The sequence below is a fragment of the Sebastes fasciatus genome, chromosome 8 (assembly GCF_043250625.1).
Source record: "Sebastes fasciatus isolate fSebFas1 chromosome 8, fSebFas1.pri, whole genome shotgun sequence".
In the NCBI taxonomy this organism is placed as follows: Eukaryota; Metazoa; Chordata; class Actinopteri; order Perciformes; family Sebastidae; genus Sebastes; species Sebastes fasciatus.
The window spans coordinates 3,642,056-3,658,779 of record NC_133802.1 but is presented as its reverse complement, the minus strand read 5'-3'; the positions used below and the strand labels follow the sequence as shown (position 1 = coordinate 3,658,779).

At 40.4% G+C, this 16,724-nt stretch overlaps 1 protein-coding gene across 2 annotated transcripts in view; it reads right to left on the bottom strand.

The window, feature by feature from the left end:
- Positions 1-16,724, bottom strand: part of tafa5l (TAFA chemokine like family member 5, like) — a 60,711-nt gene that overhangs the window by 28,446 nt on the left and 15,541 nt on the right. For both annotated transcript variants that reach the window (XM_074642870.1, XM_074642869.1), the window contains exon 2: positions 13,217-13,366. In XM_074642870.1, coding sequence (XP_074498971.1) covers positions 13,217-13,366 — 150 coding nt within the window. The remainder of the gene's footprint in view (positions 1-13,216; positions 13,367-16,724) is intronic.

The window sequence follows — 16,724 nt, the reverse complement described above, 5'->3', positions numbered from 1 at the left end:
GAGGTACAACAAACAAAAAACAGACACAGGAAAGACATCAAGAGTATGCATTGAAAAGACACCAAAACAACAAATTGCGTGTCGCTTCTGGTGATTTAATAATCCTACTAATACTGATCCTTCTTCTGCTAACCAGATTAGCTAACTAGCTTGGCTGGGCCTCAGAAACACTGGAACAGTATTTACAGGCTTTCTGGCTGATGTTAATTAAGCTTCAATAATGGATCCATTTGTAGCGGCCAGATTTTCAGCCCTCTGTCCTCTACGCAGCGCAACCTGCTACCAGAGGCCTGATGGTCTTTCAGTTCTAATTATGACAACAGAAAAATCCAACATTAAACACATTTACAGCCAGCCAGCAGCCAAGCTACAAATGACTCCATGCTTCATGACAAACTGCGTGTTTTGTTGAGCAAGCTGTTGCATTACTGAGATGTTTTCTGTTGCATTTCTTTTCAAAATGGCTTTGCTTTTTGTATTTCTAGCTGGTTCATCTGGATGTCATCAAACCAGGAAGTTAGAACTGATTGTCTAACATTAGAGTCAGTCATACAGTGGTAAGGTTTGCGAGTAAGGATGAAATTCTAACAAGATATTTCATTTTCTTGCTGATTTACAAATGTTGCTCTGTGGAAAACGCCATAAACACATTTACTGCTAGAGATATCGATTTTTCTGATATTTCCAGGCGGAAACATGTGAGTCTGAAAAGTGAAGCCAATGTGGAAGTGCCTTAAACTTGCATTCTTTCTAATAGCCAGCAGGGGGCGACTCCTCTGGTTTCAAAAAAGAAGTCTGATTGTATAGAAGACTATGAGAAAATGAGCCTACTTCTTTCTCACTTGATTTATTACCTCAGTAAACATTGTAAACGTGAGTTTATGGTCTCAATCGCTAGTTTCAAGTCTTCCTCAATACAGCATGATGTTCATTTAGTAAATTATGGTCCCATTTAGAGTCAAATAGACCATAAAGCATGCATGGATGATATAAAGAGAACTGGATACAGCGTTGTAGGCTGGCTCCCATTAATTCCTATGAGAGTTGTTCAGTGGTGCATGAAGCCAAAATGGCTCGACTGCCGAGTGATAAAGTACCCGGATCATTCGGCGCCATTGTCCGGTCTGGGAGTTTTCTGTGTTTTCCTCTTACAACTTTAACCCCTTTCACAGTGTGTTTTCAGTTCATGAAAGTTAATTGTAAGATTTTGGTTGTCTAAAAAATGTCTTATTCAGCATTCGGTTGTACTGCTGGTTCCAAAAAATACAAGATGGTGACTGCCAAAATGCCAAACCAATGGGTGAGGTCACGGTCCATGGATATTTCAAATTAATTTCTCTGTTTTGGGGCTTGAAAACACAATGTTTAAATACTTTCTGTAATTGCCGTTAAGCTATGAAACTAAACTCTGTATATACATCTGGGAAAGAAGTGTTGTCACTGCGATCGGAAAAAAGCCTTGCAGATAATTAGTGAACGAAAACAGAGTTTCTGTTTGAGAAGAGAAACTCAGAGCAACAAATTAGTGAGAATGATATGGAGGTGTTGTACAGAATTAGTGCTGTGATATAGTATATATTATACTGAATGTATCAAGACAACAGGTGAACATGGAAGGAGTGTTGAGTTTATATTACCAGCAAACAGCTGGTAACAAATTAAATTGAGAGCAGCTCCGGAAAAAGAGGAAATATAATCAAATACACTTATAAAATGGTCTCTAATCTAAGCTTCTTTCAAATTCTCTCTGCAGCTGAGGTAAATAAAGTGTACAACGAATCTTCTCAATTGTGTGTCTGCATAATAAATCTGAAGAAAGCTTTTCCTTTTGCTTAATCTCCTCTCAGCATCACTTTTTGGCTCATTTGGTGTCAATAATCATTGTGTGAAAGTGTGAAAGCAGAAGCTTGCAGCCAGCACATAAACAGTCTCCCTGCAGCCTGCAGACTCTTATCACGGTGGTCATCAAGCTTCATGCGATTACAGTGCGATGTGGTGGCATGGCAACAACGGGCCGGGGAGAGAGTCGGGGAGCAGATTAGAGGAAGAGCGGGGTGACGAGCAAGGGGAAGCACATAATCCTCCTGTGTACAGTCTGCAGACTAAACCTGCACAACGGTGACACAGAGCAGCACAAAAAGAGGGCATGAAATACGTCCTGAAAAAGACTAACAAAAGAAGGTAGTTCGTAGGAAAAAGACGCCGCAGTTGTCGCAGAGTGAGAAACTGTTCAGTGAATTAAAAACAGATACGGAATAACAGATGTCATGCTGCAAGAACGATGCAGCTGCCATCTGGGCCAATCAGACAATCAATTCTTAAGTCACATATAACAAACTTTATTCGCTGCGGGGCTTAGGTAAGCTTGTTGGTGTGTCATTATGGAAGTGTGAATACTAGCAGGATGACAAGGGAGATGAAAAATATTTGTCCAATTGTCTCCTTTAAGCCACCAGCTGCAGACTGTTGTCCCAAAGACTACATTGTACGAAAGCCTCGGATTCTAGTTTTCCATTCATTACAGGAAACAGCAAAGAGATTCAAATCCATGAGCTTTTACTGGTGATTATAATTGCGCAGATGAGTTTCTCCAATCTCAACTCGCTGCATAAAGTTAGCTGGATACACTCTTAAAGGTCGACTGCAAACATAGTGGAACATCAGCGGAGCGGTGTGAAAAGTAGTGCCATTCTGTTTACAGAAAACCAAGCTCATGATCACGTACGCTAGCCTCTGTTCCTCGCTACTGAGGGAGGATTCAAAATGGAGCAAAACCCAATATGACATTTAGAAAACTGAAAGTTTTTTAATGCAAGAATCGCTGTGCACTAAATTCCACATCAGTCAAACCTGCAGGGTAGGAGAGGATGTTTATTAAAGTTTCAGTTCTGACTTGTAATCCACCACCCCCCACCCCACCACTACCAACATGCCAATCACAATTACTGGCAGTGGAAAAGCTTGGAAACCGTGTTAAGATGTGTAACCTCTGTGAATTTCATTAAAAATCCAGGCTGTGGAACCTGAGATATTGCTGTGATGAACAGACCTTTTCAAACTTGACAACAACATCAACATTCTAAATGGGCCCCTTTGTATTTTCCTGTTCCAAGTAAGGCATAATGTACAGCGAGCCGGTCATTGTTGTGAACTAAACCCCGACAGGGCGATACCGCATCCCGATGCAAAGCAGATTATTTCGGTTTATTTCGCAAAAATTACCCACCAGCTGTACATTATCCTGCTTATTACACAGCTACTTGCTTAAAGGTCCCATATTGTGAAAAATGAGATTTTCATGTCTTAAGTGCCATATAAATACTGTTAAACTATCAAAACGCTCCATATACGGAGAAACACACAGCCTGTATTCAGAAATTGTGCGTGTGAAACAAGCCGTTAGGATTTCTGTCCATTTGTGATGTCACAAATATACAATATTTAGACCATTACACGGTTTTAAACGTAAACATTCTAAATGTGTCCCAGTTTATTTCCTGTTGCAGTGTATGTAAATAACATCAGCTGACAGGAAGTAAACATGGACCCAAACTGTTGCCTAGCAACGCAATTCCGTTACAATTCCCCTGAAATGCACTAAAATGGAGCGTTTCAGACAGAGGGTTAAAACAGATATATTCAGACAGACAGTATGAGGAAAATAAAGTTTTTTTTTTAACATTACAGCATGTAAACATGTTCTAATAGAAACATAAAATACAAGTGTGAACCTGAAAATGAGCACGATATGGGACCTTTAAGAAATCAATAATTTGACACAAAAATGGTCTGCCAGTGTCCAACATCACAACTGCACCCATAGCAACGGTCTACTATATAGAAATAACAGACACCGTGATTGACCAATTAGAATCGAGTATTCAACAAAGCTGTGTTATAATGGTTGTTAATGCAGTGGCTGACAGGAAGTTAACTTAAACCAAAGCTGTTGCCCTAGCAACAGAATGGCAATGAAAAGGTCTAAAAACAGAGGCACAAGCAGGTCAACTAGGGGCAGCAGCTGAGGAAAAAATAAACGCTATGTCCCAAATCACATTAGTAATACTATAAAGTATAGACTACATACTAACCTTCATAGTAGTTTGCAGTTAGTGTACAAGACATCAATGTACTTTACTGTTGTGTACTAACAGGAAATCATAGACATGCCCCTGCAGCCTGGAACCGCTTGCAGACAGATTTGCAGCTAGATAGGCTGATCCCAATTAGAGAATTTAGAATTTAGTGAAGGGTTTGGAGGCTAATTCAGTTTGTAATTGCTTCCTCAGCTAGGGCTCCCTTAGAAATAAGATGTTTTAATCTCGATGGGACTTACCTGGTTAAATAAAGGTTAAATAATAATAATAATAAAAAAGTGTGTCCTGAATGATGTCAATCAAACTGTAACTTTGGCACATTATTGCCAATGTAAAATTTGGAAACCTAACAAAGACAAAGTAAAATGTGCACCCATTTTCCAACGTAACTTTTGAAAGAACGTTTTACGATTTTCGAGATGTTCCTGGAGGCGTCTGGCCACCATCCACAATTTGTTGGAATTTTTTCCTTTGTACACATATTGTGGGGACAAGGGTGTCCATCAACTCTACACTCAAAAATCAAGGACATCTTAGTATGCATATTAGTATACTTAATTGCGTCATTTTTCCAGTGTGAACACACACTACATACTTAAGCCCAGTTAGAGTACTACAGTAGTATGGACCTGGGACACATCTAAAGTCTCCAAGAAAACGACTTTAAAGGGGAACACCACCCAAATTAAGAATTCCAATATGTTATTTCCATGGTCTGGTAAAGTTCAATCATTATTTGTGAACATGAGCTACTCTCTCTCTCTCAAAGCCAGAAACCAGAGAAGTAAGTCTCAAACTTGTGATGTCATATAAAGTCTGGAGCTGCTCCACAGACAATGAATGGGAGACTGATTTTGTGGACCCACAGAATGTTTGTTTTCTTTTCTTTATAGCCAAATGAGCTTTATTCTATTGTCGTATTCTCCGTTGGGAAACAGAAAATGTTCCCATATACTCAGAACATTCCCCTGGGTGCTCTCCTTGTCATTGACAACATCTCTCCAAATTCATTGTCTATAGAGCAGTTCCAGGCTTTATACCCTATGACATCACAAATTTGAGTTTTAGCACTCTGGGAGAGAGCTGTTCATGTTTACTAATATTTATGGACTGTCTTTGACCATAGGAATAACTTGTATGAATTTTGAAAATGGGCGTAGTTCTCCTTTAAATAAATCTGTCTTGACCGCTGTCCATGGTGCTGATCCTGGAGCTGTCTGGCAGGCTGTAATCCCACTAGTGGGGAGTGATGGCCAATGGGTTCTCTTATCTGATCAGCATATTGCCTCACCTTTTATGCTCACTACATACAGTATACTGTATATCTTATTGATCCAGATCCTGTTTGCTGAGACTCCGAGACGCCACGCCAAGCGGCCTTTTTCCGGTCACTCCTGTCGTGTTTAAGAAAGTGTTTGAGTCAGTATAAGTTTGCTTGCTTAATATCTGCGGCAAGTTTAGTTATTTATTCATGCCCACTCCTACAGAAAAAAAACCTTGTTTGTGTTCTACTTCTCGGCACTTGGGTCCTATTTAGCAATGTTACAGTTACAGTATGTCTCACTAATTTCACATCCCAAATAAGATCTGACGTCAACCTTTATCGCATGACTGCAAACAAAGATGGACTGTGCAGAACAGATTGTGAAGTTTTTATTGTCTCTGGCTTTGTTTCACCTGTGAATCACAACTTTAGAAAAACACTTTATTATTGTTATTGCCGAAAAGACACAAGTGTTCTTCCAACAACATCACTTTCCAAGATTAGCTTGCTGTCTCTGGGTTGTTTCCATGCAAATGCAGAGTCCTAGATACCTTAAGAAATACCGGGAAGGGCCAAGAAATCAGGCTGACAACCACTGACACTCTCACCTGCCTCACAGATCGTTGCTTAAGTGAATCTCTGTCTTATCTGTTTCTTTTATTTGTTTTTTAGATTATCTTGCATTTATTAGATGCTGACAGTGTAAATAAAACCATGGGGAGTGAGAGAGGGCCACAACATGCAAAAAAAGATCCCCACTGGAGCTAAACCGGGTATGCTGCAGTTATATGCATCAGTCTTTCTATACCACTATTCAAATCACTCCAAACAAGAGTGACATATGTAAGTATAGTTCTATGAATTCTGGCTGAAATGGTGTATAACACCTGTATTTTCTGTCTCTGGCAGCCAGACACTGCTGGCAGTGGATTTCTCTTTTTATGTGTCTTGATACGGGGGCATTGCCCACATCAGAGTGAATGTACGTTACTTTGTACTTTCGAGTTGTGGAGCGCAAGGCAACACCATCACAGATTTTTTTTTATTCTCGGTCTGGAGGACAGAAATACTTGATATTCTCTGGGAAAAGTAAAAGCACTGAAATGTCAAAGAATGCTATAAACTTGGACCAGAATAAGTTAATAATACTGTTGTCAGGCTATTAAATAGGCGTTATCAGTCGCTATAAGCCCCATAGATGTGGGTCAGTAGGGACCTACTACACCCACTAGTAGGTTTTATCATCTATTCAAATGGTAGATCAGCGAAAGAAGGTATAAAGGAACACGACAGCAACCTCTAGCAACCGTAGTAATGATGACAGGAGCAAAAGGGAAAGTCAGGCGCTGTGATATAGACAGTGTGAAACTCCATAAGGGGTGGAGGTCAGGGACGATGGATAAACACAGTGTTTTTTCTTAAAAAAGTGATTATTTTGCCTAGACCTAAAGAAGTTGTAGTTCTGTTGCCTAAACCTAAAGAAGTTGTAGTTTTATTGCCTAAACCTAACTGTTTATTTGCCTAAACCTAAAGAAGTTGTAATTTTATTGCCTAAACCTAACTGTTTTTTTGCTGAAACCTGAAGAAATTATAGTTTTGTTGCCTGAATCTAAAGAAGTTGTAGCTTTGTTGCCTAAATTTAAATAAGTTGTAGTTTTATTACCTAAACCTAACTTTTTTTTTTTGCCTAAACCTTAAGAAATTGTAGTTTTGTTGCCTAAACCTAAAGAAGCCTTTTTGTTTGTGTTCAAAACGTTTCATTCAGTTTTACAACATGTTAGAATGTGCTACTTTTAAGTTTCACTTTCACAACAAGTAGGCGCAGTAGGCCCCTAAAGACCCACATTTATGGTACTTATAGCGACTGATGACGCTTATTTAATGACCTGATAACAGTCAAATCGGGTGACATATGACTCACAAATTCAAAAAAGAGGAATTAATATCAATTTACTGAAAAGCAAACCAGGTTTTGCGTCTACATGTATGTTTAAAAAAATCGGGTCTGTTGAAAGTGCGGAATAATCAGATTACTCAGGACAGAGTTCCTGGCCTTTGCTTACTCACTACAGTCAGTCAGCAATGGTTCAACTTTCATTAAAGGTCACTTTTCTATCACCACTCATCTCTAAAAGGCAGTGATCCAGTCCAGCTGCTGCTGTGAATGAGTTCTATTAAATTGACCCAGAGGACAGTGAGCCCTTGCCGTGTTAATAACAGCTCAGTGAAGAAACTTGAGTATGCCAAAGCCTCAGTGAAAGACACAAATGAATAAACATGTCTATAAGTCAGTAAATGTGGTTTATTTGCTTAGAAGGACAAAGGGGCATTTATGGGAATTCACATCAAAAGCAAGTGTAACTGAATACACCCTGAGTTAAAGGTCAGAGAGGATATCTGAACGGTGGTAGCATTAGGCTCATTGCATTCGTATGCAGAAATTCCACTTTAAAGCCTCGTGATGACGGACACCATTTTCAGTTGTCAGCAGAAAGCATTTAAACGAGCCTGAGAGCAACAGGTTGCATCTTTAATGCACTGGCTATTAATGGAGTGTATGGGTGTGGTGCGGCGGGAGGCCAGTAATAATCAATTTCCTGCTGCTGTAATCATAGCTCTCTGCAAGTTAATTAGCATCTGTTGAGTGTTAGGGAGAGGCGTCTGCAGAGAGAGGAAGTGTTGGTTAAAAGCGGTGTGGAGAGCGTGACACAGGCTGTGGGACTGCAGCCTCATGTAAGGGCTATTAGATTAAGGCTAACATGAGTCATGGCGTGATGGAACTAATGGTGCATCTGATGCATGTGATTGTGATATTGCGAGATGAAATCGGCATCGCAGATGGACTGTGTCTCATCCGTCTTATCGCCCTCCTCATGATACTGTCCAATAACACAGTGGGGGCTCTGAAGTATAAAATCTTATCTTAGAAAGTGGATGAACAGCACACATTCTCCATTACAAGTTATCTTTATTCAGCTGAGGTATATTAGAAATAGTAGAGGAAGAGGAAAATTCAACATGAAGAAAAAGAGGCACAAAGCGATTGCTAATCTGCTGATGTCTAATGCAGACAGCCAATCACATAGTCGGGAGTCAAACAGTCTAAAGCAGGGGTCTCAAACTCGCGGCCCGCGGGCCAATTGCGGCCCGCAAGACGATATTTTGTGGCCCCCACCTTGATATGAAAGTTTAATGTTAGTGCGGCCCGCAAATTTTTTTTTTTTTTATAAAGTTTTTTTTGGGGGCATTTTTTCATTTTTATTGACAGGACAGTGGATAGAGTCTTGGAAAGGGGGGAGAGAGAGAGTGGATGCGGCAAGGGCCACAGGCCGGATTCGAACCCGGGCCGCCGCGGTCAGGACCAAGTCTTGTTACATGGGCGCCCGTTCTACCAACTGAGCTAACCAGGCGCCCTCGGCCCGCGAGTTTTATGTGAATGGCAGTTTGCCGTTGAAGGTCCCTTTGTTGCGCGAGCCCGAGCTGAACGAACCTACCAATCACAGTGGGGTATATGGCTCCCGGGGACGGGCAATCGGCCGGGCTTGATGCAAGCAGAGAAACATTTCACAACAACTGTGGCGGCGCCCGTGTAACATCGCATAAGCTTGATTAAAGCTTGATTTATACTTCTGCGTTGAATCGACGCCGTAGCCTGACGTGCACCTCTCCAGAAATGTAACTACACGTCGCGGCGACGCAGACCGCAACAGCTGTGATTGGTCCAGTCTCTCAGCGATGCTGAGCGGCCAGGACCCCGGACAACCACAGAAAGTTCTACTTCTCTCTGCCTCCATCTTTTCAATGTTTGTTCACACAAATCCACTCAGATATATTTTCTCTTTTCGGCGTTGCAGTAATGTCAGTAAAAGTTCTGTGGTTCAACAGTTATTAGCTCCAACTCCGCTCAGTTTCTGTTTGTAGTACAAGAAGAAGAAGGAAACTCATAGAGACGCCGCCGCCAACTAGCGGTTTGGTGGTGTAATTGCAGAGCAACACAAACACAGCAGGCACAACTTTATTGCGGAGTGACACCAAGTGGAATGAATATATATCTTGTCACACAGCCCCAATCATGTCTTTTTCAAAGCCTGCAGTGAAGAGAAAGGTTGGTGACGAGCACAGACAATTTCAGGAAAAGTGGGAGACGCAATAGAGGCCATGTTCAGAAGAACCGTTCATGTTCTTCAATGTTCCATTAATGTTCAGGACAGTTCATGTTCAGAAGAACCCATTCAAGTTAAAGAACTGTTAATAATGACGTTTGAGAAGATTGTTTTTTTTTTTAACAAAGCTTTTTTTGTGGAATACCTGATGCGGCCCAGCCTCACCCAGACTCTGCCTCCAGCGGCCCCCAGGTAAATTGAGTTTGAGACCACTGGTCTAAAGGGTATCAAAAAGGGAGACAAGCAAAGTGATTATCGATTGGCTGGTTAAACAACTAAATGACATCGGCAGTTGCTTTTAATGGAGAAAGAAGGAAGCCCATACATTTTGTTACAATTGGACCTTTTTTTTGGTTGCTGACTTTTATCGATGTCTAGGATAAGGATGGGTGACGTGTTTAAAGGGCCAGTGTGTAGCATTTCAGAGGATCTATTAGCAGAAATGGAATATAATATTTATAACTATGTTTCATTAGTGTATACAGAACAGAAACCAAACACTGGCTCTAGAGAGGGCCTTTTGTGTTTTTACGTTACCAGAAGGCCACCGTAGTTCTCCAACACGCTTGTGGAAATGCGGTGACATGAGCCGCAGAGTTCAAAACCGTGGTACTGCCAGCCGCCGTCTGACTTCCGTTGCTCCTAAAGTAGTGTTATTATGGTAAGGATATGATGAGTGAATGGAGGGGTATTCACTTGGTTGTAATCTTTAACCACGCCACTCCTACACCTACACACTGTCCCTTTAAGTAAGGGTATTTCTTCCATGATAAAGTCTGACAAATACTTCAACGGCTCTCAACCTGGCAGACAGTGAGCCAGTGGCTCGCAACTAATGATGCTAACAGCGCAATAGTGCAAACAATGGTGAAAATGCTGACAGAGCTATCTGAAGGAGAACCAGAGGAAGGGGGCTACACTTCCAAAACAACGTTATCGTTCAGGACGGCGTTATCAGCCGTAACCACCATCTGAGAGCTGTTCAGAGCGGCAGCTCTGAGATGGACAATTTTGGTACATACATGCACGAAAATGCACTAAAAACACGCGCGGCCAGCCTGGCTATGTCAACCGAGCACAGAGAAGCTTGGATTACAACACACACAGATTAAGAGCGACTTCACTCTCTGCTCAGGTAGCCATTACTCCTCTATATCTTTACATAGCAAATAGTTGTTTGCTGCTATATTAATGCTCTGGATATCAAATTTAGAACCTTTAAAGCAACTTGCCAGTGCTTGGCTGTGCCAGTGTTTGGTTGTAGGGTTACGTTCACATGATTTCGGGCTCTTGTTATATTCCACCTGATGCTTCTGTGTGAGATGGTGAAATAAGTCTGTGTTGCCCCCTTTTGTTGTTCCCATCTTCTCATACCGCTTACTGTACATATCACGTATTAGTTGGTTGTAGATCTAACCTTTTATAACCAAACCACCTCCACACTACCGAAGTTGCTCCCTTCTTTGGAACTAAGTCCACCATAGTGGAGCCTTTAGCTACTGCTACTTTCACTTTCAGCCATGCATGCTTGTTGCCACTGTGCATAATCATATGACACAATATCATTAATCTCATGATGTGACACATTTTTAACCTCCCAACCCTACTGTAACACCAGTGAGAAAAAATTTAAAATAGATCGTGTTACAATAGATATTGTTTAATGATATTGTAACATGTGACATTTGAATATGTCACAGCAGGAAAAGCATTAATGAAGCATATCATTAATGAATCATTGAATTAATGAAGCATAGCGTTAGTACAGCGTGAAGTTGTGCTTGTGTTGGCTGACTGGCACCAGATAGCTATGCAGTATACTTTGCAATGATTGGCTCACTCACAGCTGTGTAGCTAGTAACATCCAACCATATTCATGTAGGTGTACAGTGTGGACATTATAGACCTTTTCATTGCCACTCTGTTGCTAGGGCAACAGCTTTGCTCCAAGTTTACTTCCTGTCGGCTACTGCATTAGCAAGCATTGGAACAGGAAATACAAAGGGGCCCATTTAGAATGTTTGTTGTCAAGTTTGCAAAGGTCTATAGCGTGAGTCTTATTACTGTTACTCTGACGATCATGCCAACGACGTTTGCTGCTGCTGCTGCTGCAGCACCTCCGTCCACCACCCCAACCTCCACCTTATGTGGTATTTCATGTTGTCAAAAGATTTAATGTTCATGTATGTGTTAATTAAAGGGGATTAGCAGACTATAAATGGTCAAGTCCTGCAAGTGTGCCTGATACAACATTAATAACATCTGCGTTGCATTCAGGTGTGCCAGATGTAGGACCCTGGTATTGTGCATGATGGAATGGGACACATCATGGAAAGGGTCCATCAATAATGTTAATAGTTACACCTGTGCTTTTCCTCTTAATATTTTTCATGATGTTCTTGTTATGTCAAAGTGTCTGCCGTGAAAAAGGTCTATGGATTCTGTTGTAGCCGAGTTACTGATTCCACATGCCATTACTTGTCATTATCACCATTTATTTCATGTATTTTTAGTCACTGCTGTATTTTATTCTAATGTTGTTTACTATTCTATTTTTGTTAATCTTGTTTACAATGTATTATATTTCTTTTCCCATTAGGACTGGGTGTGTAGCATGAGCGCCGTCTGTGCTACACATGGTAAGAAAATGAATGAAAATGAAGTGAATTTCCCAAAATGTCAAACTATTAATTTAAACAACGTAAATATTTTGGGGCTGTCCAAGATAACTCGATAATAATACGGTGACGCAAATTCTTTTTTATGCAACTAACTTCTTTAACGCATTAACACAATCAATCTTCCAGAGGTTGTTCCGGGCTCAGTTTTAAAGCAAGAGTGAGTATCGCAGAGTTTAACAGACACATAAATCAAGGGACCTCTGTGTTCAGTTCACCAATAATAGTGTCTGTGCAGGATATGATTGGCATCATATGAAACTAGAAAACCTAAGGAATCCATTGGCGAGGAAAATCTGTCATGGCTATATTCAAAAGGGTCTCTTGACCTCTGACCTCGAGATATGTGAATGAAAATGAGTTCTATGGGTACCACCGAGTCTCCCCTTTACAGACACTTTATGATAATCACATGCAGTTTTACACACAGTTTTGACACACTGACAGCTGTTGTTGCCTGTTGGGCTTGTTATGATTTGAGCATATTTTTTATGCTAAATGCAGTACCTGTGAGGGTTTCTGGACAATATTTGTCATTGTTTTGTGTTGTTAATTGATTTACAATAAGAAGTATGTACATACATATATACATACACAAATCTCTTTTCGAGGTACATTTTGAACAGATCAAAAAATTTACAATTAATTTGCGTTCAATCGCGATTAATTATAGACAACCATGCAATTAATCACGATTAAATATTTTAATTGATTGACAGCCCTAAAATATTTATAATATAGTCCTAACTTCACAGTACATCATCAACTTTATATTCCCCACTGCATCCAAGTAAAGCCATGAGTCAAGCATTCATCCGGTGTTCACTTGGTGCACATTTAAGTCAAATCTTACTTCAAACAAAATAAATGCTCAGAGAGTAATTCTAGTTCAAACACAACTCTGCTGTGTAAGTAATAAAGTTGTCCTCTTGTTTTAACTCAATCCATCTAAAATCAGTAAAAAATCTGCCCTCTATGGGACAATAGAGGCTATAGAGAGGTCATTCAACTCACCTTCTACACATGCCGGCCTCGCCCTGGTGGTCCCGGCAATCTGGCCTCTCCGGCAGGCGCAGCGGGCCGTCTGCCTAGCGATGGTCCGCCTGGGCACGCTGCTGTCTCTGTTGAGCATCACTATCTCGCAGGTTCCCACCGCCAACTGGCCTGCCGAACACAGCAGCGAGGAACAAAGTACATCACATTAGCATAATGAGACTGTAATGAACATATTATAGAGGAACAACTGGGCTCTGAAAGGTACAAACAACAGGCAGCCCAGACGCAGGGGGCTTTTTTTTTATCTGTGCAGCACTGAGCAGTTTGATACTCTCATTTAAAGTCTCAAATAGAAAAATGAGGAACTGATTTCAAAGCTTTTAAAAGCAGCAGAGTGCTTTTTCAGTTTTAATAAAAGTGTCTTAAAGTGATAGTGTGGAAAACAAAGATCCTTGAACAGGGCATTTTTTATTTTGTAAGCCATAACTGCAAGTTAACAAGTCTAAAGCTCCAAGATATGAAAGTGCTAAAAGGAGAACACACTGACTGTGCTCGGAATAAAAACAAGGGTTTTTTTTCTAACTGGGAGCATGAATGTACTCAGCAAGTAATCAGACCATTACATTATGTGATGTCGTGACTGTCCTCGATAGAAAAACAACAGTATTGGGCATTTATTCAAATGTCTAAAACAACCTATGTTGCGATGTGAATGGCGGCAGATTATAAAAACAGTTTATTTTTTCTAATGTCATACACATTTTAGAAGGCACTGACAAAACATGTTGTCCTACTGATAGGGGCACAATATCAGACGGTAATATGGGTAGAAAGGCATACTTTGGCATGTATGGAAAGCTCATTGGTGTTCAAAGGCATCAATGTGCACGGACAATTTCATGCCAAGCTGTTCTTTAGATTTTCAGATTTGTTGTGTCAAAGTAATTTTTACTCTTATAAACATGGGAGTGGGCAAATGTGCTTGCTTTATGCAAATGTATGTATATATTAATTATTGGAAATCAATTAACAACACAAAACAATGACAGATATTGTCCAGAAACCCTCACAGGTACTACATTTAGCATAAAAAATATGCTCAAATCATAACATGGCAAACTGCAGCCCAACAGGCAACAACCGCTGTCAGTGTGTCAGTGAGCTGACTTGACTATGACTTTCCCCAAACTGCATGTGATTATCATAAAGTGGGCATGTCTGTAAAGGGGAGACTCGTGGGTACCAATAGAACCCATTTTCATTCACATATCTGGAGGTCAGAGGTCAAGGGACCCCTTTGAAAATGACCATGCCAGTTTTTCCTCGCCAAAATTTAGCGCAAGTTTGGAGCGTTATTTAGACTCCTTGGCGACAAGCTAGTATGACATGGTTGGTACCAATGGATTCCTTATTTTATAGTTTTATATGATGTCAGTATCTTCACTCTAGCTTTAAAACTGAGCCCACTACAACCTAAAAATCACATTTTTTTATTTTTTTTGTCAAAGCCAATACCTCAAACATACTGTAGTGTTTGAGATCAGTATGTACTCAGAATCTCAATTTCACATTTGTCCCAAAGGCCACAAAATCAAATTTTAAAATACTGAAAGTTAAATATTTGGATTTTTTTATTTGACTATTGACCTAGTTAATGAAACATGGACCACTTTGCTGAAATAATGAGTGACTCGGTTGACATGGCAGTGGCTTCTGGGCACCTACAACAGACCAATCTTTGAGTCAAGTTAAGCTCCACTGAAACAGCAAATGGACATGATGTCTTAAAGTGATGATTACCTTGCTCAGAAACCTCCGTGGCTTGTGTGTGTGAGCTATTCTTACACTTCTATCCAAGCACAGAAAATTACTTCAGAGTTCTCCAGGCATTACAAATTGATGGATGACTCCCTGGCCAGGGATCTGTGGCTAAGCAGGTTTTTTAGTTTTAAGTTTGTCAGAATGTGATCTCTAAATTAATTATACAAAGTGGAAAAAACGTACAATTCACAAGGGCGTTTTAGCTGCAAATGGACTACTTGGGAGTGGAAAAAAATCATTAATAAACAAAAGTTCTTCGTCATCTTGACTTGTTCATGTCAGGGGAGTTAAACCTGCAGTAGGCAGAATATTTTTGGCATTACTGGGCAAAAATTCCATAATAACCTTTCAGCATATTGTAATTCAAGTGCCCCAAAAACTGAGAAAACGCTGCTGACCCCATTTTAGTTTTAAAACTCCGGGTTGCGTTTTAGTCTGGACGGACAGAAACGGAGACCTTTTGAAAACGATGACACTGACACCAACACTTGCTTCTCGATTGGGTCTATCAGTCTTGACATGTCCTTCCCTGATTCATCACGCCACATCACGTGACCATTTTCCAGAAGAAAACAAAACAACATCAGCCTTGACCATCGGTGGTTAATTTCAACATGGATAACGAGTTACAAGCGTTGCTGACCTTGTTGTTTATGCTAACAGCTGTTGTGCAGTTAAAGTGGTAGTAGGCAGAATATTTTTGGCATCATTGGGCAAAAATTCCATGATAACCTTTCAGCATATTGTAATTCAAGTGTTCGGAGAGAAAACTAGACTTCTGCTCCTCCTCATGGCTCTGTTTTCAGGCTTTAGAAAATCTAGCCTGTGACGGGAGACTTTGGCCAATCACAGGTCATTTCAGAGAGAGAGCGTTCCTATTGGCTGTTCATTCAACGGAGGCAGCTGTCAATCACTCGTAAACTCCAATCAAACAGTCAAACAAGGCAGTGCTGATCAATTCTGAATTAATATTCTGTTACTGTAATGCCTATTTCTTACATAAAATGTCTTCAGAAACATCTTGTAGTGTACTGTTTAGCTGTAAAATGAGAAATTTTGCTCCGGCTGGTGGGCGGTGCTTGGTATTTCCTCAGCTGATCTCAACATGGCTGCCGGGTCATAAACTTTCTCATTTTACAGCTAAACAGTTCACTGAAATATGTTTCTGAAACATTTTATGCGAGAAAAAGGCATTACAGTAACAGAATATTGATTCATATTTGATCTCCGCTGCCTAGTTTGACCGTTTGATTGGAGTTTGCGAGTGATTGACAGCTGCTCAGAGACGGCAAGGCTCTAGCTTGGCTCTGATTGGTTGTTTTCCTCCGGTCTGTGAAATCTTGCAGATGCCATTAGGAGCACCGGAGGACACAGATGATTTTTTTCTCAGATTACCTGTCTTATGCACTACTGTCAGGATATAGTGACCGTTTTATAAAAATAACTATTTTTTTTTATTAGATTTGCTCCAATTCTACCTATTGCAGCTTTAAAAGAGTTGATGAAACACATTTTAAACTTTTCACTCAACTTTTTACTTGGCATGAAATGAGCGTGATGAAATGAACATGATTCCAATTTCAGTAATGTTCATTTCAAATATTGAATGAGTTTGGATGAATTTAAGGTTCCGTAACAGATGAACTTCTAGCTGCAAGAGGCACTCGGCATTTCAACATAGTACACCTGTGTGTCAAATTGTTGT